Source organism: Salvelinus namaycush, unplaced genomic scaffold, assembly GCF_016432855.1.
Source record: "Salvelinus namaycush isolate Seneca unplaced genomic scaffold, SaNama_1.0 Scaffold1122, whole genome shotgun sequence".
Classification (NCBI taxonomy): domain Eukaryota; kingdom Metazoa; phylum Chordata; class Actinopteri; order Salmoniformes; family Salmonidae; genus Salvelinus; species Salvelinus namaycush.
This window is the reverse complement of record NW_024057812.1, coordinates 40,001-67,868: the sequence shown is the minus strand read 5'-3', so window position 1 is coordinate 67,868 and position 27,868 is coordinate 40,001. Positions and strand designations below refer to the sequence as shown.

Below are 27,868 nucleotides of genomic sequence, written 5' to 3'. Positions count from 1 at the left end.
GGAAAATAACTAAACATAAATATGGGTTGTATTTACAATGGTGTTTGTTCTTCATTGGTTGACCTTTTCTTGTGGCAACAACAATATTGCTGCTGTGATGGCACACTGTGGTATTTCACCCAGTAGATATGGGAGTTTATCAAAATTGGATTTGTTTTCGAATTCTTTGTGGATCTGTGTAATCTGAGGGAAATATGTCTCTCTAATATGGTCATACTTTGGGCAGGAGGTTAGGAAGTGCAGCTCAGTTTCCACCTCATTTTGTGGGCAGTGAGCACATAGCCTGTCTTCTCTTGAGAGCCATGTCTGCCTACGGCGGCCTTTCTCAATAGCAAGGCTATGCTCACTGAGTCTGTACATAGTCTGTTTAGGGCCAAATAGCATTCTAGTTTGCTCTGTTTTTTTGTGAATTATTTCCAATGTGTCAAGTAATTATCTTTTGGTTTTCTCATGATTTGGTTGGGTCTAATTGTGTTGCTGTCCTGGGGCTCTGTGGGGTGTGTTTGTGTTTGTTAACAGAGCCCCAGGACCAGCTTGCTTAGGGGACTCTTCTCCAGGTTCATCTCTCTGTAGATAATGGCTTTGTTATGGAAGGTTTGGGAATCGCTTCCTTTTAGGTGGTTGTAGAATTTAACGGCTCTTTTCTGGATTTTGATAATTAGTGGGTATCGGCCTAATTCTGCTCTGCATGCATTATTTGGTGTTCTACGTTGTACACAGAGGATATTTTTGCAGAATTCTGCATGCAGTCTCAGTTTGGCCTTAATCCCATTTTGTGAGTTCTTGGTTGGTGAGCGGACCCCAGACCTCACTACCAAAAAGGGCAATGGGTTCTATAACTGATTCAAGTATTTTTAGCCAGATCCTAATTGGTATGTCAAATTTTATGTTCCTTTTGATGGCATAGAATGCCCTTCTTGCCTTATCTCTCAGATTGTTCACAGCTTTGTGGAAGTTACCTGTGGCGCTGATGTTTAGGCCGAGGTATGTATAGGTTTTTGTGTGCTCTAGGGCAACGGTGTCTAGATGAAATTAGTATTTGTGGTCCTGGTGACTGGACCTTTTTTGGAACACCATTATTTTTGTCTTACTGAGATGTACTGTCAGGGCCCAGGTCTGGCAGAATCTGTGCAGAATATCTAGGTGCTGCTGTAGGCCCTCCTTGGTTGGTGATAGAAGCACCAGATCATCAGCAAACAGTAGACAATTGACGTCAGATTCTAGAAGGGTGAGGCCGGGTGCAGCAGACTGTTCTAGTGCCCTTCGCCTTTGTTTTGGTTTGTTTGTTTGTCAATTAGGATGTGCAGGGTGAATAGGTGGTCTGCCGTACAGTAATTTGGTAAAAAGACAATTCGACATTTGGTAAAAGACAATTTGACATTTGCTCAGTACATTGTTTTCACTGAGGAAATGTACGAGTCTGCTGTTAATGATAATGCAGAGGATTTTCACAAGTTTGCTGTTGACGCATATCCCACGGTAGTTATTCACTCTCAATTCAATTCAAGGGGCTTTTTTTAAACTCTTTTTGACTTTCTCTCTCTCTTTCCAGGTGATCACTCCGTTCAGGAAGCTGATGCTATGTGCAGAGAGCAGGAAGGAGATGGAGGATTGGATTGGTGCTCTGAAGTCTGTACAGAAATGGGAGACTTACGAGGTAAACTTTTCTCCCCTCCATCCTCCATCCATCCTCCCCTCTATCCCTCTTCCCCTCTATCCCTCCTCCCCTCTATCCCTCCATCCCTCTGTCCCTCCTCCCCTCCATCCCTCCATCCTCTATCCCTCCATCTCTCTACCCTCAATCCCTCCTCCCCTCGATCCCTCCATCCTCTCTATCCCTCCATCTCTCTACCCTCTATCCCTCTATCCCTCCTCCCCTCTGTCCCTCCTCCCCTCTATCCCTCCATCCTCTCTATCCCTCCATCCTCTCTATCCCTCTATCCCTCCATCCTCTCTATCGCTCCATCCCTCTATCCCTCCTCCCCTCTATCCCTCCATCTCTCTACCACTCCATCCCTCCTCCCCTCTATCCCTCCATCTCTCTACCATCCGTCCTCTATCCCTCCATCCTCTATCCCTCTATGCCTCCATCCTCTATCTCTCCATACTTCTATTCCTCCTCCCCTCTATCCCTCCATCTTCTCTATCCCTCCATCCTCTATCCCTCCATCCTCTATCCCTCTATGCCTCCATCCTCTATCTCTCCATCCTTCTATTCCTCCTCCCCTCTATCCCTCCATCTCTCTACCATCCGTCCTCTATCCCTCCATCCTCTATCCCTCTATGCCTCCATCCTCTATCTCTCCATCCTTCTATTCCTCCTCCCCTCTATCCCTCCATCTTCTCTATCCCTCCCTCCATCCCTCTATCCTCGCTCTCTTCTCCATCCTTTCATTGATTCTCTCTTTTCACCCATTGGCCTCTCACCCTTCTAAAAGGGACATCTTAGGTATGATGTTTATTTAACAGTGGTGGTAACAATGTATTTTCCGGGCCTCCCGAGTGGCTCAGTGGTCTAAGGCACTATATCGCAGTGTTAGCTGTGCCACTATAGATCCTGGTTAGCAGCCCGGCTGCGACCGGGAGACCCATGGGGCGGCGCACAATTGGCCCAGAGTCGTCCGAGTTAGTGGAGGGTTTGGCTGGCAGGAATTTCCTTGTCCCATGGTGCACTAGAAACTCCTGTGGTGGGCCGGGTGTAGTGCACGCTGACACGGTCGCCAGGTGCACGGTGTTTCCTCCGCAACATTGGTGTGGCTGGCTTCCGGGTTAAGCGGGCATTGTGTCAAGAAGCAGTCGTGTCGTGTTTCGGAGGACGCACTGCTCTGGACCTTTGCCTCTTCCGAGCGTACGGAAGTTGCAGCGATAAGACAAGACTGTAACTACCAATTGGATACCATGAAATTGGGGAGAAAAAGGGGTAAAACAATTACATAAAAAACGATGTATTATTGTCTGAGGACACTATCTCTCTCTCTCTCTCTCTCTCTAGACCAGTCTATTTAATATGGAACATTTCTCTGGGATGCATAACTGGTATGCCTGTTCCCACGCCAGACCCACCTTCTGTAACGTCTGCAGAGAGGCTCTCTCCGGAGTCACCTCACACGGACTGTCCTGTGAAGGTACACACGCACGCCCCCTCCCCCACGACCACTCTCCCACCCCCCCCACGCAATGGATCAATTTAAAACTCCACTTGATGTTTCCATCTACAGACATTGTGGCATCTTTACATACATTGTGGCATCTTTACAGACATTGTGACATCTTTACATACATTGTGACATCTTTACAGACATTGTGACATCTTTACAGACATTGTGACATCTTTACATACATTGTGGCATCTTTACATACATTGTGACACCTTTACAGACATTGTGACATCTTTACAGACATTGTGACATATTTACAGACATTGTGGCATCTTTACATACATTGTGACATCTTTACATACATTGTGGCATCTTTACATACATTGTGGCATCTTTACATACATTGTGACATCTTTACATACATTGTGGCATCTTTACATACATTGTGACATCTTTACAGACATTGTGGCATCTTTACATACATTGTGACATCTTTACAGACATTGTGACATCTTTATATACATTGTGGCATCTTTACAGACATTGTGGCATCTTTACAGACATTGTGGCATCTTTACATACATTGTGACATCTTTACATACATTGTGACATCTTTACATACATTGTGACATCTTTACAGTCATTGTAGCATCTTTACATACATTGTGACATCTTTACAGTCATTGTGACATCTTTACAGTCATTGTAGCATCTTTACATACATTGTGACATCTTTACAGACATTGTGACATCTTTACATACATTGTGGCATCTTTACAGTCATTGTAGCATCTTTACAGTCATTGTGACATCTTTACAGACATTGTGACATCTTTACAGACATTGTGACATCTTTACATACATTGTAGCATCTTTACAGTCATTGTGACATCTTTACAGACATTGTGACATCTTTACATACATTGTGGCATCTTTACAGTCATTGTAGCATCTTTACATACATTGTGACATCTTTACAGACATTGTGACATCTTTACATACATTGTGGCATCTTTACAGTCATTGTAGCATCTTTACATACATTGTGACATCTTTACAGTCATTGTAGCATCTTTACATACATTGTGACATCTTTACAGACATTGTGACATCTTTACATACATTGTGACATCTTTACAGTCATTGTGACATCTTTACAGACATTGTGACATCTTTACATACATTGTGACATCTTTACAGTCATTGTGACATCTTTACATACATTGTGACATCTTTACAGACATTGTGACATCTTTACATACATTGTGACATCTTTACAGTCATTGTGACATCTTTACATACATTGTGACATCTTTACAGACATTGTGACATCTTTACATACATTGTGACATCTTTACAGTCATTGTGACATCTTTACATACATTGTGACATCTTTACAGACATTGTGACATCTTTACATACATTGTGGCATCTTTAAAATGTTTGCATCTTTTTACTGTTTTGTTAGACTGGTTTGTCGATCTCTAAACAGATACTATTCTCTCTCACACCAGTGTGTAAGTTCAAGGCCCATAAGCGCTGTGCGGTGCGCTCCACCAACACCTGTAAATGGACCACGCTGGCCTCCATAGGAAATGACATCATGGAGGACGAGGATGGGGTGGGTAATATAGTTCTCTTAGTTATAACCCAAGTCCTTAAGTTGTTTTCCTCAAAAGTTGAGATTCTAATCGTTGTGTAGATCCACCTACTTGCCTCAAATAAAACAAATCTGATATTCCTTAATTAAATATCTCTCTGTGTTCCCTGTAAATATAGTGCATTCTGAAAGTATTCACACCCCTTGACTCTTTCCACGTTTTGTTACGTTACAGGCTTATTCTAAAATATATATTTTTTCCCTCTCCCTCTTTTCCCAATTTACACACAATACCCCATAATGACAAAGCAAAAAATGTTATAAGAACCTTTACTCAGTACTTTGTTGAAGCATCTTTGGCATCCATTACAGCCTCGAGTCTTCTTGGGTATGATGCTACAAGCTTGGCACACCTGTATTTGGGGAGTTTCTCCAATTCTTCTCTGCAGATCCTATCAAGCTCTGTCAGGTTGGATGGGGAGTGTTGCTGCTCAGCTATTTTCAGGTCTCTGCAGAGATGTTCAATCGGGTTCAAGTCCGGCTTCTGGCTGGGCCACTCAAGGACATTCAGAGACTTGTCCAGAAGCCACTCCTGCGTGGTCTTGGCTGTGCGCTTAGGGTCGTTGTTCTGTTGGAAGGTGAACCTTCACCCCAGTCTGAGGTCCTGAGCAGGTTTTCATCAAGGATCTCTCTGTACTTTGCACCATTCATCTTTCCCTTGATCCTAACTAGTCTCCCAGTCGCTGCCTCTGAAAAACATCCCCACAGCAAGATGCTGTCACCACCATGCTTCACCGTAGGGATAGTGCCAGGTTTCCTCCATACTTGACGCTTGGCATTCAGGCCAAAGAGTTAAATCTTGGTTTCATCAGACCAGAGTGGGCTGTCATGTGCCTTTTATTGAGGAGTGGCTTCCGTCTGGCCACTCTACCATAAAGGCCTGATTGGTGGAGTGCTCCAGTAATGGTTGTCCTTCTGGAAGGTTCTCCCACCTCCACAGAGGAACTCTGGAGCTCCGTCAGAGTGAACATCGGGTTCTTGGTTACCTCCCTGATCAAGGCCCTTCTCCCCCGATTGCTCAGTTTGGCCGGGCGACCAGCTCTAGGAAGAGTCTTGGTGCTTCTAAACTTCTTCCATTTAATACTTTTTGGACCCTTCCCCAGATCAGTGCCGTGACATAAGTCTCGGAGCTCTACAGACAGTTCCTGTGACCTCATGGCTTGGTTTTTGTTCTGACATGCACAGTCACCTGTGGGCCCTTATATAGACAGGTGTGTGCCTTTCCAAATCATGTCCAAACAATTGAATTTACCACAGGTGGACTCCAATCAAGTTGTAGAAACATCTCAAGGATGATCAATGGAAACAGGATGCACCTGAGCTCAACTTTGAGTCTCATAGCAAAGGGTCTGAATACTTATGTAAATAAAGTATTTCTGTTTTATTATAAATGTTTAATTTGAAGACATTTCTAAAAACCTGTTTTCGCTTTGTCATTATGGGGTATTGTGACGTCATTATGGGGTATTGTGACGTCATTATGGGGTATTGTGTTTAGATTGACATTTTAGAATAAGGCTGTAAAGCCAGTCAGTCAGTGCTAAATGTGTGGTGTTTAATCACCCTTCATCCCTCTCTACCCCCCTCTCCCACCCTCCCGTCCAACCCACTCTCTCTCTTCCTCCCTCCTCTCTCTCGCTCCTCCCCCTCTCTCTCCCTCCCCTCCGTCCCCGTCTCTCTCCCTCCCCTCCGTCCCCGTCCCCGTCTCTCTCCCTCCCCTCCGTCCCCGTCTCTCTCCCTCCCCTCATCCCACTCTCTCTCTTCCTCCCTCCTCTCTCTCTCTCCTCCCCCTTTCTCTTCCTCCACCCCCCCTCTTTCTTCCTCCCCCCCTCTCTCTCTCGCTCCTCCCCCTCTCTCTCCCTCCCCTCCGTCCCCGTCTCTCTCCCTCCCCTCCGTCCCCGTCCCCGTCTCTCTCCCTCCCCTCCGTCCCCGTCTCTCTCCCTCCCCTCATCCCACTCTCTCTCTTCCTCCCTCCTCTCTCTCTCTCCCCCCCCTTTCTCTTCCTCCACCCCCCCTCTTTCTTCCTCCCCCCCTCTCTCTCTCGCTCTCTCTCTCGCTCTCTCTCTCGCTCTCTCTCTCCCCTCCCCCCTCTCTCTCTCTCTCTCTCTCTCTCTCTCCCCCCCTCTCTCTCTCTCCCCCTCTCTGCCCCCCACCTCTCTCTCCGTCTCTCTCTCTTCCTCCCCTCTCTCTCTCTCTCTCTCTCCCCTCCACTCTCTCTCTCTCTCTCCCGTCCACCCTCTCTCTCTCTCTCTCTCTCTCTCTCTCACTCTCTCTCTCTCTCTCTCTCTCTCTCTCTCTCTCTCTCTCTCTCTCCCCTCCACCCTCTCTCTCTCTCTCTCTCTCTCCCCTCCACCACCCCCCCCCCTCTTTCTCTCTCTCTCTCTCCCCCCCCCCCCCCCCCCCCCCCCCAGGTGTCCATGCCTCACCAGTGGTTAGAAGGGAACCTGCCGGTCAGTGCTAAGTGTGTGGTGTGTGATCGTAACTGTGGCAGTGTCAGGAGACTGCAGGACTGGAGGTGTCTATGGTGCACAGCTATTGTGAGTACACACACACACACACACACACACACACACACACACACACACACACACACACACACACACACACAGACACACACACACACATAGAGACACACACAGTAGCGGATCATCACTCGTCAAGCAAAAAACCCTCTCCTTCAGAGTCTCTGGTCTCCATAGTGACGCTGTAGATCTTAAAAATCACTGTCTACGTCTTAAATAGCACCCTATTCCCTACATAGTGCACTACTTTAGACCAGGCTAGTGCACCCTATTCCCTACATAGTGCACTACTTTAGACCAGGCTAGTGCACCCTATATAGTGCACTACTTTAGACCAGGCTAGTGCACCCTATTCCCTACATAGTGCACTACTTTAGACCAGGCTAGTGCTCCCTATATAGTGCACTACTTTAGACCAGGCTAGTGCACCCTATATAGTGCACTACTTTAGACCAGGCTAGTGCACCCTATTCCCTACATAGTGCACTACTTTAGACCAGGCTAGTGCTCCCTATATAGTGCACTACTTTAGACCAGGCTAGTGCACCCTATTCCCTACATAGTGCACTACTTTAGACCAGGCTAGTGCACCCTATTCCCTATATAGTCCACTACTTTAGACCAGGCTAGTGCTCCCTATGTAGTGCACTACTTTAGACCAGGCTAGTGCACCCTATTCCCTACATAGTGCACTACTTTAGGCCAGGCTAGTGCACCCTATTCCCTATATAGTGCACTACTTTAGACCAGACTAGTGCACCCTATTCCCCTATAGGGTGCACTATTTGGCAGTGGTGGAAAAAGTACCCAAATGTCATACTTGAGTAAAAGTAAAGATACCTTAATAATAGAAAATTACTCAAGTTAAAGTCACCCGGTAAAATACTACTTGAGTAAAAGTCTAAAAGTATCTGGTTTTAAATATACTTATGTATAAAAAGTAAATGTAATTGCTAAAATGTACAAGTATAAATTATTTTTTAAATCCTTATATTAAAGGGAAAAGGGAAAGGGGGGATACCTAGTCAGTTGTAGTTGTGTAGAGTTATCCTGTATATGAATATGAACTAAAGGGAAAAGGGAAAGGGGGAGACCTAGTCAGTTGTAGTTGTGTAGAGTTATCCTGTATATGAATATGAACTAAAGGGAAAAGGGAAAGGGGGAGACCTAGTCAGTTGTAGTTGTGTAGAGTTATCCTGTATATGAATATGAACTAAAGGGAAAAGGGAAAGGGGGAGACCTAGTCAGTTGTAGTTGTGTAGAGTTATCCTGTATATGAATATGAACTAAAGGGAAAAGGGAAAGGGGGAGACCTAGTCAGTTGTAGTTGTGTAGAGTTATTCTGTATATGAATATGAACTAAAGGGAAAAGGGAAAGGGGGAGACCTAGTCAGTTGTAGTTGTGTAGAGTTATCCTGTATATGAATAAAGGGAAAAGGGAAAGGGGGAGACCTAGTCAGTTGTCCAACTGAATGTATTGAAATGTGTCTTCCACATTTAACCCTCTGAATCAGAGAGGTGCGGGGGTCTGCCTTAATCTACATCCACTTCTTCAGGGAACAGTGTGTTAACTGCCTTGTTCAGGGGAACAGTGGGTTAACTGCCTTGTTCAGGGGAACAGTGGGTTAACTGCCTTGTTCAGGAGAACAGTGGGTTAACTGCCTTGTTCAGGGGAACAGTAGGTTAACTGCCTTGTTCAGGGCAACAGTGGGTTAACTGCCTTGTTCAGGGGAACAGTGGGTTAACTGCCTTGTTCAGGGGAACAGTGGGTTAACTGCCTTGTTCAGGAGAACAGTGGGTTAACTGCCTTGTTCAGGGGAACAGTGGGTTAACTGCCTTGCTCAGGGGAACAGTGGGTTAACTGCCTTGTTCAGGAGAACAGTGGGTTAACTGCCTTGTTCAGGGGAACAGTGGGTTAACTGCCTTGTTCAGGGGAACAGTGGGTTAACTGCCTTGTTCAGGGGAACAGTGGGTTAACTGCCTTGTTCAGGGGAACAGTGGGTTAACTGCCTTGTTCAGGTGAACAGTGGGTTAACTGCCTTGTTCAGGGGAACAGTGGGTTAACTGCCTTGTTCAAGGAACAGTGGGTTAACTGCCTTGTTCAGGGGAACAGTGGGTTAACTGCCTTGTTCAAGGAACAGTGGGTTAACTGCCTTGTTCAGGGGAACAGTGGGTTAACTGCCTTGTTCAGGAGAACAGTGGGTTAACTGCCTTGTTCAGGAGAACAGTGGGTTAACTGCCTTGTTCAGGGGAACAGTGGGTTAACTGCCTTGTTCAGGGGAACAGTGGGTTAACTGCCTTGTTCAGGGGAACAGTGGGTTAACTGCCTTGTTCAGGGGAACAGTGGGTTAACTGCCTTGTTCAAGGAACAGTGGGTTAACTGCCTTGTTCAGGGAACAGTGGGTTAACTGCCTTGTTCAGGGGAACAGTGGGTTAACTGCCTTGCTCAGGGGAACAGTGGCTTAACTGCCTTGTTCAGGGGAACAGTGGGTTAACTGCCTTGCTCAGGGGAACAGTGGGTTAACTGCCTTGTTCAGGGGAACAGTGGGTTAACTGCCTTGTTCAGGGGAACAGTGGGTTAACTGCCTTGTTCAAGGAACAGTGGGTTAACTGCCTTGTTCAGGAGAACAGTGGGTTAACTGCCTTGTTCAGGAGAACAGTGGGTTAACTGCCTTGTTCAGGAGAACAGTGGGTTAACTGCCTTGTTCAGGGGAACAGTGGGTTAACTGCCTTGTTCAGGGGAACAGTGGGTTAACTGCCTTGCTCAGGGGAACAGTGGGTTAACTGCCTTGCTCAGGGGAACAGTGGGTTAACTGCCTTGCTCAGTGGAACAGTGGGTTAACTGCCTTGTTCAGGAGAACAGTGGGTTAACTGCCTTGTTCAGGGGAACAGTGGGTTAACTGCCTTGTTCAGGGAACAGTGGGTTAACTGCCTTGTTCAGGAGAACAGTGGGTTAACTGCCTTGTTCAGGAGAACAGTGGGTTAACTGCCTTGTTCAGGGGAACAGTGGGTTAACTGCCTTGCTCAGGGGAACAGTGGGTTAACTGCCTTGCTCAGTGGAACAGTGGGTTAACTGCCTTGTTCAGTGGAACAGTGGGTTAACTGCCTTGTTCAGGAGAACAGTGGGTTAACTGCCTTGTTCAGGGGAACAGTGGGTTAACTGCCTTGTTCAGGGGAACAGTGGGTTAACTGCCTTGTTCAGGAGAACAGTGGGTTAACTGCCTTGTTCAGGAGAACAGTGGGTTAACTGCCTTGTTCAGGGGAACAGTGGGTTAACTGCCTTGTTCAAGGAACAGTGGGTTAACTGCCTTGTTCAGGGAACAGTGGGTTAACTGCCTTGTTCAGGGGAACAGTGGGTTAACTGCCTTGCTCAGGGGAACAGTGGCTTAACTGCCTTGTTCAGGGGAACAGTGGGTTAACTGCCTTGCTCAGGGGAACAGTGGGTTAACTGCCTTGTTCAGGGGAACAGTGGGTTAACTGCCTTGTTCAGGGGAACAGTGGGTTAACTGCCTTGTTCAGGGGAACAGTGGGTTAACTGCCTTGTTCAGGGGAACAGTGGGTTAACTGCCTTGCTCAGGGGAACAGTGGGTTAACTGCCTTGTTCAGGGGAACAGTGGGTTAACTGCCTTGCTCAGGGGAACAGTGGGTTAACTGCCTTGTTCAGGGGAACAGTGGGTTAACTGCCTTGTTCAAGGAACAGTGGGTTAACTGCCTTGTTCAGGGGAACAGTGGGTTAACTGCCTTGTTCAGGGGAACAGTGGGTTAACTGCCTTGTTCAGGGGAACAGTGGGTTAACTGCCTTGCTCAGGGGAACAGTGGGTTAACTGCCTTGCTCAGGGGAACAGTGGGTTAACTGCCTTGTTCAGGAGAACAGTGGGTTAACTGCCTTGTTCAGGAGAACAGTGGGTTAACTGCCTTGTTCAGGGGAACAGTGGGTTAACTGCCTTGTTCAGGGAACAGTGGGTTAACTGCCTTGTTCAGGAGAACAGTGGGTTAACTGCCTTGTTCAGGGGAACAGTGGGTTAACTGCCTTGCTCAGGGGAACAGTGGGTTAACTGCCTTGCTCAGTGGAACAGTGGGTTAACTGCCTTGTTCAGGAGAACAGTGGGTTAACTGCCTTGTTCAGGAGAACAGTGGGTTAACTGCCTTGTTCAGGAGAACAGTGGGTTAACTGCCTTGTTCAGGGGAACAGTGGGTTAACTGCCTTGTCCAGGAGAACAGTGGGTTAACTGCCTTGTTCAGGGGAACAGTGGGTTAACTGCCTTGTTCAGGGGAACAGTGGGTTAACTGCCTTGTTCGGGGGAACAGTGGGTTAACTGCCTTGTTCAGGGGAACAGTGGGTTAACTGCCTTGCTCAGGGGAACAGTGGGTTAACTGCCTTGTTCAGGGAACAGTGGGTTAACTGCCTTGTTCAGGGGAACAGTGGGTTAACTGCCTTGTTCAGGGGAACAGTGGGTTAACTGCCTTGTTCAGGGGAACAGTGGGTTAACTGCCTTGTTCAGAGAACAGTGGGTTAACTGCCTTGTTCAGGGGCAGAACGACAGATGTTTACCTTGTCAGCAAAGCAGACGGCCACATTTTCTAGTTTTTATTTATTTACGGATAGTCAGGCTCCAACTCAGACATCTTTACAAATGCAGCATGTATTTAGTGAGTCCTCCAGATCAGAGGCCGTAGGGATGACCAGGGATGTTCTCTGTTTAGTGAGTCCTCCAGATTAGAGGCAGTAGGGATGACCAGGGATGTTCTCTATTTAGTGAGTCCTCCAGATCAGAGGCAATAGGGATAACCAGGGATGTTCTCTGTTTAGTGAGTCCACCAGATCAGAGACAGTAGGGAGGACCAGGGATGTTCTCTGTTTAGTGAGTCCTCCAGATCAGAGGCAGTAGGGATGACCAGGGATGTTCTCTGTTTAGTGAGTCCTCCAGATCAGAGGTAGTAGGGACGACCAGGGATGTTCTCTGTTTAGTGAGTCCTCCAGATCAGAGGCCGTAGGGATGACCAGGGATGTTCTCTGTTTAGTGAGTCCTCCAGATTAGAGGCAGTAGATGACCAGGGATGTTCTCTATTTAGTGAGTCCTCCAGATCAGAGGCAGTAGGGATGACCAGGGATGTTCTCTGTTTAGTGAGTCCTCCAGATCAGAGGTAGTAGGGATGACCAGGGATGTTCTCTGTTTAGTGAGTCCTCCAGATCAGAGGCCGTAGGGATGACCAGGGATGTTCTCTGTTTAGTGAGTCCTCCAGATTAGAGGCAGTAGATGACCAGGGATGTTCTCTATTTAGTGAGTCCTCCAGATCAGAGGCAGTAGGGATGACCAGGGATGTTCTCTGTTTAGTGAGTCCTCCAGATCAGAGGTAGTAGGGATGACCAGGGATGTTCTCTGTTTAGTGAGTCCTCCAGATCAGAGGCCGTAGGGATGACCAGGGATGTTCTCTGTTTAGTGAGTCCTCCAGATCAGAGGTAGTAGGGATGACCAGGGATGTTCTCTGTTTAGTGAGTCCTCCAGATCAGAGGTAGTAGGGATGACCAGGGATGTTCTCTGTTTAGTGTTTGAATTTGACCATTTCCTGTTCTGCTAAACATTCAAAATATAACGAGTATTTTTGGGCGTCAACAGAAATTTATGAAGTAAAAAGTACATTCTCTTTAGGAGATTAGTGGAATAAAAGTACAAGTAGTCAAATATATAAATAGTAAAGTACAGATACCCCAGGAAAATGACTTAAGTAGTACTTTAAAATATTTTTACTTAAGTACTTTACACCACAATATTTGGGACACACACTGTTTTAACCATCTAAATACCATCGCTGATTCGTGTGTGTGTGTGTGTGTACAGGTCCACAGCAGCTGTAAAGAGCAGATGGGAAAGGTGTGTCCTCTGGGTCCGTGTCGCGTCTCAATCATCCCTCCGACAGCCCTCAACAGTATCAACTCTGACGGTGAGACAAACACAAACACCTCAATCCTCTGTCATTTTCTCAAAGGTCACCTCTCCCTCCAGAGGTCCAAGGTACATAGGGAATAGGGTGCCATTTGGGACGCCTTCTAAGACCCCAATCTAAACCTGTATTGTTTGGTTCATCTTTCTCGCCAGGCTTCTGGAAGGCCACCTCTCCCTCCTGCACCTCTCCTCTCCTGGTCCTCTGTAACTCTAAGAGTGGAGACAACCAAGGAGTTAAGTTCCTGAGGAAGTTTAAACAGCTCCTCAACCCTGCACAGGTCTTTGACTTAATGAACGGAGGGCCTCAGATGGGGTAAGAGTTATATATCTTGGTTTTACGTCTTTGGTGATTATCTTGGTTATTCATCATCTTTGGCTTTATACAATCTGTGATGTTGAATATCTTTGGTTTCATATAATCTTTGACTATGAGAGGTGCTCCACTGATCCCTTGTCTCTCCCTCTGTAGTCTGCGTGTGTTCCAGAAGTTTGCCACGTTTCGTATCTTGGTGTGCGGAGGAGATGGCAGTGTTGGTTGGGTGCTGTCTGCACTGGACAAACTAAACCTGCACAAACAGGTAGGACTGGGAGAGAGAGAGACACGGAGAGAGAAATACAATGTGGAGATACATAATATGACATGTGTAATGTCTTTATTCTTTTGGAACTTCTGTGAGTGTAATGTTTACTGTTCATTTTGATTGTTTATTTCACTTTTGTATATTATCTACCTCACTTGCTTTGGCAATGTTAACATATGTTTCCCATGCCAATAAAGCCCCTTGAATAGAATTGAGAGATGCAGAGAGAGAGATGCAGAGAGAGAGATGCAGAGAGAGAGAGATGCAGAGAGAGAGAGATGCAGAGAGAGAGATGCAGAGAGAGAGATGCAGAGAGAGAGAGATGCAGAGAGAGAGAGATGCAGAGAGAGAGAGATGCAGAGAGAGAGAGATGCAGAGAGAGAGAGAGAGAGAGAGAGAGATGCAGAGAGAGAGAGAGAGAGAGAGATGCAGAGAGAGAGAGATGAGAGAGAGAGAGAGAGACAGAGGTCATGATCAGATGAGCTCCTGCATTTTTCAGCATTTTCTTTAAAAAATATAGATTTAGAGTTAGTTAAACTTGGATTTTTTGTCAGGAACACATACAGGATGCTACCCTCTACAACATAACCCTAAATTCAAATCAAAACTCAAAACCTACAACCTGATTTTGGACGGAATTACGGAATCACCTGAAAGATTCACAACTACCAAGGATTATTACACAGCAAATTCTCTGGAAAACAACAGTAACCTGAAAACACCACCCAACCTGGAACTGAGTGAGTAATGTTTAGTCTGAAACTATATTCTATTGCCAAAAGCCAAGAAGAAAAATACATGACATTACTTTATAAGCATTGAATGAAACATAATTGCCAAGCTTGATACAGCTTCAACTAGCACTGACGTGTCAAGTGAGAGGTGTCAAAGACCATTAGCCCAACAATGGCAGGAGAGTCGAATAGTCTACCCCAACCAAATGGAGAGGCCTTAGAAGCTCCCTCCTGCTGTTCAGAGGTAATTAAAATACAGTACCCTGGGAGTGTAAAGAATGACAAGGCAAGAAAAGAGCACAAAATGAAGCTCCTTATGGAAAATCAAGAGACACTTTTTGCTGACTATTACAAAAATGGGAACATCAGCAACCTTATCTTCCACACAAACCATCCCCTGGCATGGCACAGTGCTATATTAGCACACTACCCCTCTGTTAAGAGAGGGGGGGTTAACGAGGGGTGGAAACTCAGGATACTTGACAACGAGGACTCTGAGTCAGCTAACATAAATCTATATAAGTCTGGAACAGTATTGGTACAGGGCAACCCCAAACAGTTTCAGCTGGACTTTCACCTAATCAAAGAATTAGCCCAGCAGGAGAAGCTCTCCCTTGATAAAGATACCCCCACCCCAAGCGGGTCAGACCAAAACTCTTCATCATATAACCCCACAGACGAGCAACCCTCAGCAGACAGTCAACCTCCCAGTACAGAGCACTTCTCCCTCATTGAAATGAAGGATAAATTCACCCAGCTGGAGGTAAGGCAGGTTGAGCTGGAACAGCAGGTGATTACACTCCAGTCAGCACAGACCCAGACAACAGTCCAGCACAACAACACCCCCTTAACCAGACCAGGAGAGCTGGAGGTGGAGAGAGACACATCTGGACTCTGGACAGTTAAGAGACAACTTCAACTGGAGAAAGAGCAGAAGCAGGAGCAGGAGCAGAACAGAGCACTAGAGGAGAGGATCAGACTGCTGGAGGAGAGGGAGAGGGGGATGGAGGAGAGGATCAGACTGCTGGAGGAGAGGTTGAGGGGGATGGCATGTGACAGAGAACAACCCACTAGGGAGGTGGCCATCCCCACAGAGAAGCCAGCAGAACAGCCCACCTCATCACCCGACAAAAGTCTCGACACCACAGCAGAACAGTCCACACCAGACCCTGACCATAGAGTCAACATCACAGCAGAACAGACAAAAGAAAAACCCCAAGCCCAGCAGCTCTCACCCCCCCTGAGCACCCCCCCTGTCAGCCACCCTGATAGCCCTCCTGACAACCCCCCCACACCCACTGAGGACAAACACAAGACACAGATTTTTCTCCTTATGGACTCAAATGGGAAATTTATAGAAGAAAAAAAACTTTTTCCCAAACACAGTGTGTCTAAACTCTGGTGTCCAAACACCCAGTGCGCCCTAGACCTTCTGTCTGAGGACAAACTAGGCTCACCTAGCCACATAATAATACACACAGGCACAAACGACCTGAGAGCACAGCAGGAAAGGGTGGCCACAGCACTGAAGGGAGTGATTGAAAAAGCTTCTTCTACTTTCCCCAATGCACAAGTGGTTATCTCCACCCTGCTACCACGAAAAGACTTCCACCCTGCTACAATACAGCGGGTAAACGCAAGCATCTCCCGTGACTGTGCCTCAAAACCAAATGTTTTCCTGGCCCACCACTCCACCCTGGACTTGAACAGCCTCTATGACCAGGTCCACCTCTACAAGGCAGCAGTGCCCACCTTTGCCCGGACTCTAAAGGACATCGCTTTCAAACGCAGCCCCAACACTTCACACAGGAGCAACAGATCAATAGACACCCCACCCAGACCAGCGAGACACCCTCCAAGACCTTCAGCACCCCACCCTGGACCTACACATAGAGGACCCACGCCAAGAGGACCTACATCCAGACCACAGCACCCCCAGACACACCCCCACCCCAACCAATCAACACCCCCCCACATCAACCATGCCCACACCCAATTTAGGCCCCCTCAGATCAGACCTATGCCACTCCTGCCCACCCCATGCACCCCACCCCCGCAGAGAGGGCATCAACATGGAAGTCACACATACGCCCAGGTAGTGAGCGGGCAAACAGGCCCAACCCCCACTCTTACACTCGCCCAAGCCAACGGCATGTACCAGATGCTCAGCAGGCTCTGCTCACACTTACTGGCCTGAGGCCAAACCACGACCAACAACATTGGACACTTTATGGAACAAAAAGCCTTCACTATATCATCCTGGAATATCCAAGGCCTGAGGTCATCTGCCTTTGGCCTAAAGAGCAGGAACCCGGACTTCACCAAAGAAATCGGTAATGCAGACATTGTCATCCTGCAAGAAACCTGGTACAGAGGAGACGGACCCACTGGTTGCCCTCTAGGTTACAGAGAGCTGGTAGTCCCATCCACCAAACTACCAGGTGTGAAACAGGGAAGGGACTCAGGGGGAATGCTAATTTGGTATAGAGCAGACCTAACTCACTCCATTAAATTAATCAAAACAGGAACATTTTACATTTGGCTAGAAATTCAAAAGGAAATTATCTTAACAGAGAAAAATGTCCTCCTGTGTGCTACCTATATCCCCCCACTAGAATCCCCATACTTTAATGAAGACAGCTTCTCCATCCTGAAGGAGGAAATCAATCATTTCCAGGCCCAGGGACATGTATTAGTCTGTGGCGACCTAAATGCCAGAACTGGACAAGAACCTGACACCCTCAGCACACAGGGGGACAAACACCTGCCTGCAGGTGACAGCATTCCCTCCCCCATATGCCCCCCTAGGCACAACTATGACAACATAACCAACAAAAACGGGTCACAACTCCTGCAGCTCTGTCGCACGCTGGGTATGTACATAGTCAATGGTAGGCTTCGAGGGGACTCCTATGGTAGGTTCACCTATAGCTCATCTCTTGGCAGTAGCACTGTAGACTACTTTATCACTGACCTCAACCCAGAGTCTCTCAGAGCGTTCACAGTCAGCCCACTGACACCCCTATCAGACCACAGCAAAATCACAGTCTACTTGAACAGAGCAATACTCAATCATGAGGCATCAAAGCCAAAGGAACTGAGTAACATTAAGAAATGCTATAGATGGAAGGAATGCAGTTTGGAAACCTACCAAAACACAATTAGACAACAGCAAATTCAATCCCTTTTAGACAACTTCCTGGGTAAAACGTTCCACTGCAATAGTGAAGGTGTAAACTTGGCAGTAGAAAATCTTAACAGTATATTTGACCTCTCAGCTTCCCTGTCAAATCTAAAAATCTCAAATAGAAAACCAAAGAAAATGAACAACAATGACAAATGGTTTGATGAAGAATGCAAAAATCTAAGAAATAAATTGAGAAACCTGTCCAACCAAAAACATAGAGACCCGGAAAACCTGAGTCTACGCCTTCACTATGGTGAATCACTAAAACAATACAGAAATACACTACGGAAAAAGAAGGAACAGCACGTCAGAAATCAGCTCAATGTAATTGAAGAATCCATAGACTCTAACCACTTCTGGGAAAATTGGAAAACACTAAACAAACAACAACACGAAGAATTATCTATCCAAAATGGAGATGTATGGGTAAACCACTTCTCCAATCTTTTTGGCTCTATAACAAAGAATAAAGAGCAAAAACATATACATGATCAAATACAAATCCTAGAATCAACTATTAAAGACTACCAGAACCCACTGGATTCTCCAATTACCTTGAACGAGTTACAGGACAAAATAAAAACCCTCCAACCCAAAAAGGCCTGTGGTGTTGATGGTATCCTTAATGAAATGATCAAATATACAGACAACAAATTCCAATTGGCTATACTAAAACTCTTTAACATCGTCCTTAGCTCTGGCATCTTCCCCAATATTTGGAACCAAGGACTGATCACCCCAATCCACAAAAGTGGAGACAAATTTGACCCCAATAACTACCGTGGAATATGCGTCAACAGTAACCTTGGGAAAATACTCTGCATTATCATTAACAGCAGACTCGTACATTTCCTCAATGAAAACAATGTACTGAGCAAATGTCAAATTGGCTTTTTACCAAATTACCGTACAACAGACCATGTATTCACCCTACACACCCTAATTGACAACCAAACAAACCAAAACAAAGGCAAAGTCTTCTCATGCTTTGTTGACTTCAAAAAAGCCTTCGACTCAATTTGGCATGAGGGTCTGCTATACAAATTGATGGAAAGTGGTGTTGGGGGTAAAACATACGACATTATAAAATCCATGTACACAAACAACAAGTGTGCGGTTAAAATTGGCAAAAAACACACACATTTCTTCACACAGGGTCGTGGGGTGAGACAGGGATGCAGCTTAAGCCCCACCCTCTTCAACATATATATCAACGAATTGGCGCGGGCACTAGAACAGTCTGCAGCACCCGGCCTCACCCTACTAGACTCTGAAGTCAAATGTCTACTGTTTGCTGATGATCTGGTGCTTCTGTCACCAACCAAGGAGGGCCTACAGCAGCACCTAGATCTTCTGCACAGATTCTGTCAGACCTGGGCCCTGACAGTAAATCTCAGTAAGACCAAAATAATGGTGTTCCAAAAAAGGTCCAGTCGCCAGGACCACAAATTCCATCTAGACACTGTTGCCCTAGAGCACACAAAAAACTATACATACCTCGGCCTAAACATCAGCGCCACAGGTAACTTCCACAAAGCTGTGAACGATCTGAGAGACAAGGCAAGAAGGGCATTCTATGCCATCAAAAGGAACATAAATTTCAACATACCAATTAGGATCTGGCTAAAAATACTTGAATCAGTCATAGAGCCCATTGCCCTTTATGGTTGTGAGGTCTGGGGTCCGCTCACCAACCAAGATTTCACAAAATGGGACAAACACCAAATTGAGACTCTGCATGCAGAATTCTGCAAAAATATCCTCCGTGTACAACGTAGAACACCAAATAATGCATGCAGAGCAGAATTAGGCCGATACCCACTAATTATCAAAATCCAGAAAAGAGCCGTTAAATTCTACAACCACCTAAAAGGAAGCGATTCCCAAACCTTCCATAACAAAGCCATCACCTACAGAGAGATGAACCTGGAGAAGAGTCCCCTAAGCAAGCTGGTCCTAGGGCTCTGTTCACAAACACAAACACACCCCACAGAGCCCCAGGACAACAGCACAATTAGACCCAACCAAATCATGAGAAAACAAAAAGATAATTACTTGACACATTGGAAAGAATTAACAAAAAAACAGAGCAAACTAGAATGCTATTTGGCCCTAAACAGAGAGTACACAGTGGCAGAATACCTGACCACTGTGACTGACCCAAACTTAAGGAAAGCTTTGACTATGTACAGACTCAGTGAGCATAGCCTTGCTATTGAGAAAGGCCGCCGTAGGCAGACATGGCTCTCAAGAGAAGACAGGCTATGTGCTCACTGCCCACAAAATGAGGTGGAAACTGAGCTGCACTTCCTAACCTCCTGCTCAATGTATGACCATATTAGAGAGACATATTTCCCACAGATTACACAGATCCACAAAGAATTTGAAAACAAATCCAATTTTGATAAACTCCCATATCTACTGGGAGAAATTCCACAGTGTGCCATCACAGCAGCAAGATTTGTGACCTGTTGCCACAAGAAAAGGGCAACCAGTGAAGAACAAACACCATTGTAAATACAACCCATATTTATGCTTATTTATTTTAACTTGTGTGCTTTAACCATTTGTACATTGTTACAACACTGTATATATATAATATAACATTTGTAATGTCTTTATTGTTTTGAAACTTCTGTATGTGTAATGTTTACTGTTAATTTGTATTGTTTATTTCACTTTTGTATAATATCTACCTCACTTGCTTTGGCAATGTTAACACATGTTTCCCATGCCAATAAAGCCCCTTGAATTGAATTGAATTGAATTGAGAGAGAGAGAGAGAGAGAGAGAGAGAGAGAGAGAGAGAGAGAGAGAGAGAGAGAGAGAGAGAGAGAGAGATGCAGAGAGAGAGAGATGCAGAGAGAGAGAGATGCAGAGAGAGAGAGAGACAGAGAGAGAAACGCGGAGAGAGAGAGAAACGCGGAGAGAGAGAGAAACGCGGAGAGAGAGAGAGAGATGCAGAGACAGAGAGAGAGAAACGCGGAGAGAGAGAGAGAGATGCAGAGAGAGAGAGAGATGCAGAGAGAGAGAGAGAGAGAGAGAGAGAGAGAGAGAGATGCAGAGAGAGAGAGAGAGAGATGCAGAGAGAGAGAGATGCAGAGAGAGAGATGCAGAGAGAGAGAGAGATGCAGAGAGAGAGAGATGCAGAGAGAGAGAGATGCAGAGAGAGAGATGCAGAGAGAGAGAGATGCAGAGAGAGAGAGAGATGCAGAGAGAGAGAGAGATGCAGAGAGAGAGAGAGATGCAGAGAGAGAGAGATGCAGAGAGAGAGATGCAGAGATATACAGAGAGAGATGCAGAGATATACAGAGATACAGAGAGAGAGAGATACAGAGATACAGAGAGAGAGAGAGATACAGAGAGAGAGAGAGATACAGAGAGAGAGAGAGATACAGAGAGAGAGAGAGATACAGAGAGAGAGAGAGATACAATGTGGAGAGAGAGATACAGAGAGAGAGAGATACAGAGAGAGAGAGATATATAATGTGGAGACAGAGAGATTCTGACAGTCTAACAGTCTTTTCAAATGTGTGTATCTATCTTGATATCTGTCCTGTGTGTTGTCCCTCCCCCTCCACCCCATCCCTCTCCCTCCCTACCCCCCTGTCCCTCCCTCCCCCCGTCCCTCTCCCTCCCTACTCCCCCTTGTCCCTCCCTCCCTCCCCATCCACCCCGTCCCTCTCCCTCCCTACTCCCCCCTGTCCCTCCCTCCTCCCCCCGTCCCTCTCCCTCCCTACCCCCCCTCTCCCTCCCTACTCCCCCCTGTCCCTCCCTCCTCCCCCTCCCCCCGTCCCTCTCCGTCCCTCTCCCTCCCCCCGTCCCTCTCCCTCCCTCTCCTCTCTCCAGTGCCAGCTAGGTGTGCTCCCCCTGGGGACAGGTAATGACCTAGCCAGGGTGCTGGGCTGGGGAGCGCTGTGTGACGATGACACTCAGCTGCTACAGATCGTGGAGAAGCTGGAGAGAGCCACCACTAAGATGCTGGACAGGTAAGCCAGGGATGAATGAATACCTGTATTACCCCGAAGAGGAGGAAAACCATGTATTTACACAGGCAGTTACAGAGCAGTTATGAAAGGTCTTTTTAGTTCTACAACTAGGGAATAAAAGGTATGTTGAAGATATGAACGAAGTCTTTAAAAGTGGGACAGGATACTGAGTCGGTGAATAGGAAACTAACAGATGACTTATGTCAGGTGGACAGGAGATTACTGAGCTGGGCTTTCTATCCTGTATCTGTCTTCAGGACTGGATCAGTCACTTCCTGCATGCTCCTCTTCACATGGTTATTATCACGATAGTGAAGGATTTAAATCATCGGTTTTCACACACACAACACACACACACACACACACACAACACACACAACACTTCTTATGGAAGACTGAAGGATTACAATGATCTGTTCTCTGAGATATAATGAGGTCACTATGTTGAGTCAGACTAACTGTTGATGTCTGCGATTTGCTGCCATTTGACGTGTGTGTGTGTGTGTGTGTGTGTGTGTGTGTGTGTGTGTGTGTGTGTGTGTGTGTGTGTGTGTGTGTGTGTGTGTGTGTGTGTGTGTGTGTGTGTGTGTGTGTGTGTGTGTGTGTGTGTGTGTGTGTTCTCAGGTGGAGTGTGATGACATACGAGCTTCCCACCAAACACTGTCCAATGGTGAAGGAAGAATATTTTAGTCCCGACTCACCCTTGCAGGTACTATAGGGCTCCGGTTTGAGCCGAAAAGACGCCGCAGTTTCTCAAAATAAACAGGCTTTATCACGCAACTGGTCATTTCTCTTTGAGCCAAAATGACACCTCAGTTTCTCAAAATCCACAGACTTTACCATGAAACTGGTTGTTCCTCTCCCCTCAGGTCCACATCACTCAGTATGCAGACTCTGTGGCCTCCCACCTCACCAAAATCCTGGACTCGGACAAACACACTGATGTCATATCCTCTGCCAAGTACGTGCACTGCATGCTGGGCTGCGGGGTGGTTAGGATGGAGGGAGGGAGGGATCATGTCTGAATATCCTGGGGATGTCTGGAATGAGGGAGGATGGAGTACAGGAGAGAGAGGGAGGGAGAGGAGAGTATCTTTGATGAGGGAGGGAGAGGGGGGAGGGAGAGAGAGGGAGGAAGAGGTAGAGTACCCCTGAAGAGGGAGGGAGTGAGGAAGGGAGAGGAGAGAGGGACGGAGATGTAGAGTATCTCTGAAGAGGGAGGGAGAGGTAGAGTATCTCTGATGAGGGAGGGAGAGGTAGAGTATCTCTGATGAGGGAGGGAGAGGTAGAGTATCTCTGATGAGGGAGGGAGAGGTAGAGTATCTCTGATGAGGGAGGGAGAGGTAGAGTATCTCTGATGAGAGAGGGAGAGGTAGAGTATCTCTGATGAGAGAGGGAGAGGTAGAGTATCTCTGATGAGAGAGGGAGAGGTAGAGTATCTCTGATGAGAGAGGGAGAGGTAGAGTATCTCTGATGAGGGAGGGAGAGGTAGAGTATCTCTGATGAGAGAGGGAGAGGTAGAGTATCTCTGATGAGAGAGGGAGAGGTAGAGTATCTCTGATGAGAGAGGGAGAGGTAGAGTATCTCTGATGAGAGAGGGAGAGGTAGAGTATCTCTGATGAGGGAGGGAGAGGTAGAGTATCTCTGATTAGAGAGGGAGAGGTAGAGTATCTCTGATGAGAGAGGGAGAGGTAGAGTATCTCTGATGAGGGAGGGAGAGGTAGAGTATCTCTGATGAGGGAGGGAGAGGTAGAGTATCTCTGATGAGGGAGGGAGAGGTAGAGTATCTCTGATGAGAGAGGGAGAGGTAGAGTATCTCTGATGAGGGAGGGAGAGGTAGAGTATCTCTGATGAGGGAGGGAGAGGTAGAGTATCTCTGATGAGAGAGGGAGAGGTAGAGTATCTCTGATGAGGGAGGGAGAGGTAGAGTATCTCTGAGAGAGGGAGGGAGAGGTAGAGTATCTCTGATGAGGGAGGGAGAGGTAGAGTATCTCTGATGAGGGAGGGAGAGGTAGAGTATCTCGGAGGGAGGGAGGGAGGAAGGGAGGGAGAGAGGGAGACCGGGAGGGAGGGAGGCAGGGAAGGAGGGAGGGAGGGAGGATGTCTGTATTGATTCATCTCACTGTTCAGTCCCTGTGCCAGCTGGGTTACACAAGACTAAACACTACTTAGGGGACATCATCAGTGCATTAGGCTACAGACACTACTTAGGGGACCTTATTAGAGCTGTAGAGTGTACTACTTAGGGGACATCATCAGTGCATTAGGCTACAGACACTACTTAGGGGGACTCCTTAGTGCTGACATCATCAGTGCAATAGGGGATGTCATGTCTGCTCTGTACTTATATAGAATGTGTATCTCTCTCTCCTGAAAGGTGAAGTATGGTTTAAAAATGAATTTTCATGCAGTACATTACAGGAATGGAGAAATATGTTTCACACTGGTATCACTATCTCTCTCTCTCTCTCTCCCTCTCTCTCTCCCTCTCTCCTCTCCTTCCAACACCCTCCCTCTGTCTCTCCCTTTCTATCCTCTCCTTCCAATTCCCTCCCTCCCTCTCCTTCCAACTCCCTCTCTGATCTCTCTCCCTCTCCTCTCCTTCCAACTCTGTCTCTCTCTCTCTCTCCTCTCCTTCCAACTCCCTCCCTCCCTCTATCTCTTCTCTCCCTCTCTCCCTCTCTCCTCTCCTTCCAACACCCTCCCTCTGTCTCTCTCCCTTTCTCTCCTCTCCTTCCAATTCCCTCCCTCCCTCTCCTTCCAATTCCCTCCCTCCCTCTCCTTCCAACTCCCTCTCTGATCTCTCTCCTTCTCCGCTCCTTCCAACTCCCTCCCTCTCTCTCCCTCTCCTCTCCTTCCAACTCTCTCTCTCTCTCTCTCCTCTCCTTCCAACTCCCTCCCTCTCTCTTCCTCTCCTTCCAACTCTGTCTCTCTCTCTCTCTCTCTCCTCTCCTTCCAACTCCCTCCCTCTCTCTTCCTCTCCTCTCCTTCCAACTCTGTCTCTCTCTCTCTCTCTCTCTCCTCTCCTTCCAACTCCCCTCCCTCCCTCTATCTCTTCTCTCTCTCTCTCTCTCTCTCTCTCTCTCTCTCTCTCTCTCTCTCTCTCTCTCTATCTATCAGGTTTTTGTGTGGGACGGTGAATGATTTCGTAGCAGAGGTGGGGAAGGCGTATGAGAGAGCCACAGAGAACAAGGAGGAGGCCGATGCTATGGCCAAGAAGGTGTGTGTGTGTGTGTGTGTGTGTGTGTTATGTAACAGGTTGTATAATACATCTAACCAGTGGGCAGGAGAGAGATGTGTGTGTAGCCGTACAGTAGCATCCAGGTCAATAGAAAGAAATAAACGAGTTAGTTCTGTCTACATCCCAAATGGAGCCCTATTCACTTTATAGGGCACTACGTTGTACCAGACCCTTATGGGCTCTTGTCTAAAGTAGTGCACTATATAGGGAATAGGGCTCCATTAGGGATGTAGACAGAAGCTTTTGTAACTGGCTAGAGGCCAGTATAATAATGTAGTATTTTTAAAAACATTTATTCATATATTCCAATTGAGTGGATTCTGCTTCTGCATTTACATAATGTATCTATTGTATTGAGCTGAACTGACAACCCAGACAGACCTATGCCACTTGTAGAACAGAATGTTTACTTGTTACCCTCTCTCTGTCTGTCTTTCTCTCTCTGTCTCTCTCTGTCTCTCTCTGTCTCTCTCTCTCTCTCTCGCTCTCTCTCTCTCTCTCTCTCTCTCTCTCTCGCTCTCTCTGTCTCTTTCTTTCTCTCTCTCTCTCTCTCTCTCTCTCTCTCTCTCTCTCTCTCTCTCTCTCTCTCTCTCTCTCTCTCTGTCTCTCTCGCTCTCTCTCTCTCTCACACTCGCTCGCTCTCTCTCTCTCTCTCTCTCTGTCTCTCTCTCTGTCTCTCTCTCTCTGTCTCTCTCGCTCTCTCTCTCTCTCTCACACTCGCTCGCTCTCTCTCTCTCTCTCTCTGTCTCTCTCGCTCTCGCGCTCTCTCTCTCTCTCTCTGTATGTCTCTCTCTCGCTTTCTCTCTCTCTGTCTGTCTTTCTTTCTCTGTGTGTGTCTCTCTTGCTCTCTCTCTCTCTCGCTCTCTCTCTCTCTCTGTATGTCTCTCTCCCTCAGTGTACTCTGTTGAATGAGAAGCTGGACAGCCTGGTGAAGGCTCTGAGTGAGGAGGCTGATGCCAAGGTGGTGCCAGTGGGCAGCGTGCCACCCCACGAGGACCAGGAGGGGGGCACAGACACCCCTGGAGGGGAATCCCGGCCCCCGTACAGGTCAGGGTTGGGGTCAATTTGAATTTTTTGTGAATTCATGGGATTTGATAAATAAATAAAAAATATACTTTTCAGTTGATTAAGTCATTGAAAATATCAGCTTTTTTTTTCCAATTATTTAATTGGAATTTCATTTTACTTCCTGAATTGACTGACTGGAATTTGAATTGTCTCCAACCCTGGTACAGGTCCAGAGAACAGCTGATGATGAGAGCTAACAGTCTGAAGAAAGCGCTGAGCCAGATCATAGAGCAGGCTGGGAAAGGTACAACACCTTCTGAAAGTATTCACTCCTTTGACTTGTTTCACATTTTGTTACGTTACAGCCTTATTCTAAAATTGCATTAATCCGTTCATCTTTGCCTCGATCCTGACTAGTCTCCCAGTCACTGCCGCTGAAAAACATCCCCTCAGCATGATGCTGCCACCACCATGCTTCACCGTAGGGATGGTGCCAGGTTTCCTCCAGATGTGATGCTTGGCATTCAGGCCAAAGAGTTCAATTTTGGTTTCATCAGACCAGAGAATCTTGTTTCTCATGGTCTGATAGTCTTTAGGTGCCTCTTGGCAAACTTCAAGCTCTGTTATCTGCCTTTTACTGAGGAGTGGCTTCTGTCTGGCAACTCTACCATAAAGGCCTGATTGGTTGAGTGCTGCAGAGATGGTTGTCCTTCTGGAAGGGTCTCCCATCTCCACAGAGAAACTTTGGAGCTCTGTCAGTGACCATTGGATTCTTGGTCACCTCCCTGACCTAGGCCCTTCTCCCCCGATTGCTCAGTTTGGCCGGGTGGCCAGCTCTAGGAAGAGTCTTGGTGGTTCCAAACTTCTTCCATTTAAGAATGTTGGAGGCCCCGTGTTCTTGGGGACCTTCAATGGTGCAGGAATTTTTTGGTACCCTTCCCCAGATCTGTGCCTCGACACAATCCTGTCTCGGAGCTCTACGGACAATTCCTTCGACCTCATGGCTGTAAGGCTGTAATGTAACAAAATGTGGAAGAAGTTGAGGAGTCTGAATGCTTTCGGAAGGCACTGTACATGTACACAAACAAGAAACACACACTTATAATTAATAATTATACACTGTTACTGTACTCACACACGTACAGAAGCACTCATGCACTGAAAACACCCACATAAAAACTAACATAAACACAATGCATATCTCTCTCTGTCTCTCTCTCTCTCTCTCTCTCTCTGTCTCACTCTCTCTTTCTGTCTCTCTGTCTGTCTCTCTGTCTGTATGTCTCTCTGTCTCTGTTTGTCTGTCTCTCTCTCTCTCTGTCTCTCTCTGTCTCTCTGTCTGTCTCTCTGTCTGTATGTCTCTCTGTCTCTCTGTTTGTCTGTCTGTCTCTCTGTGTGTCTGTCTGTCTGTCTGTCTCTCTGTCGCTCTCTCGCTCTCTCTCTCTCTGTGTGTCTCTGTCTCTCTGTCGGTCTCTCTCTCTGTCTGTCTCTCTGTCTGTATGTCTCTCTGTCTCTCTGTTTGTTTGTCTGTCTGTCTCTCTGTGTGTCTGTCTCTCTGTCTGTCTCTCTGTCTCTCTCTCGCTCTCTCTCTCTCTCTCTCTCTCTCTCTCTCTGTGTGTCTCTGTCTCTCTCTGTCGGTCTCTCTCTCTGTCTGTCTCTCGCTCTCTCTCTCTCTCTCTGTGTCTCTCGCTCTCTCTCTCGCTCTCTCTCTCTCTCTCTCTCTCTCTGTGTCTCTCTCTGTCTGTCTCTCTCTCTCGCTCTCTCTCGCTCTCTCTCTCTCTCTCTCTCTCTAGTGGTAGATGAACAGAACAGACACACTCATATCCAGCACATGTCTTCCTCCTCGTCCATAAAGAGAGAGAACAGTGAGGAGCTGAAAGAGCCAGAACCACGTGAGTGACAA

At 46.8% G+C, this 27,868-nt stretch overlaps 1 protein-coding gene across 1 annotated transcript in view; it reads left to right on the top strand.

The window, feature by feature from the left end:
- Positions 1-1,561: 1,561 nt before the first annotated feature.
- The window catches only part of LOC120035868 (diacylglycerol kinase delta-like), a 54,600-nt gene continuing 28,293 nt past the window's right edge, over positions 1,562-27,868 (top strand). The window contains exons 1-13 of the mRNA XM_038982329.1: positions 1,562-1,657; positions 2,993-3,125; positions 4,613-4,719; positions 7,170-7,295; positions 13,121-13,223; positions 13,379-13,538; positions 13,695-13,803; positions 21,577-21,716; positions 22,341-22,425; positions 22,586-22,677; positions 24,837-24,936; positions 25,853-26,004; positions 26,193-26,269. Coding sequence (XP_038838257.1) covers positions 1,577-1,657; positions 2,993-3,125; positions 4,613-4,719; positions 7,170-7,295; positions 13,121-13,223; positions 13,379-13,538; positions 13,695-13,803; positions 21,577-21,716; positions 22,341-22,425; positions 22,586-22,677; positions 24,837-24,936; positions 25,853-26,004; positions 26,193-26,269 — 1,465 coding nt within the window. The 5' untranslated portion in view covers positions 1,562-1,576. The remainder of the gene's footprint in view (positions 1,658-2,992; positions 3,126-4,612; positions 4,720-7,169; positions 7,296-13,120; positions 13,224-13,378; positions 13,539-13,694; positions 13,804-21,576; positions 21,717-22,340; positions 22,426-22,585; positions 22,678-24,836; positions 24,937-25,852; positions 26,005-26,192; positions 26,270-27,868) is intronic.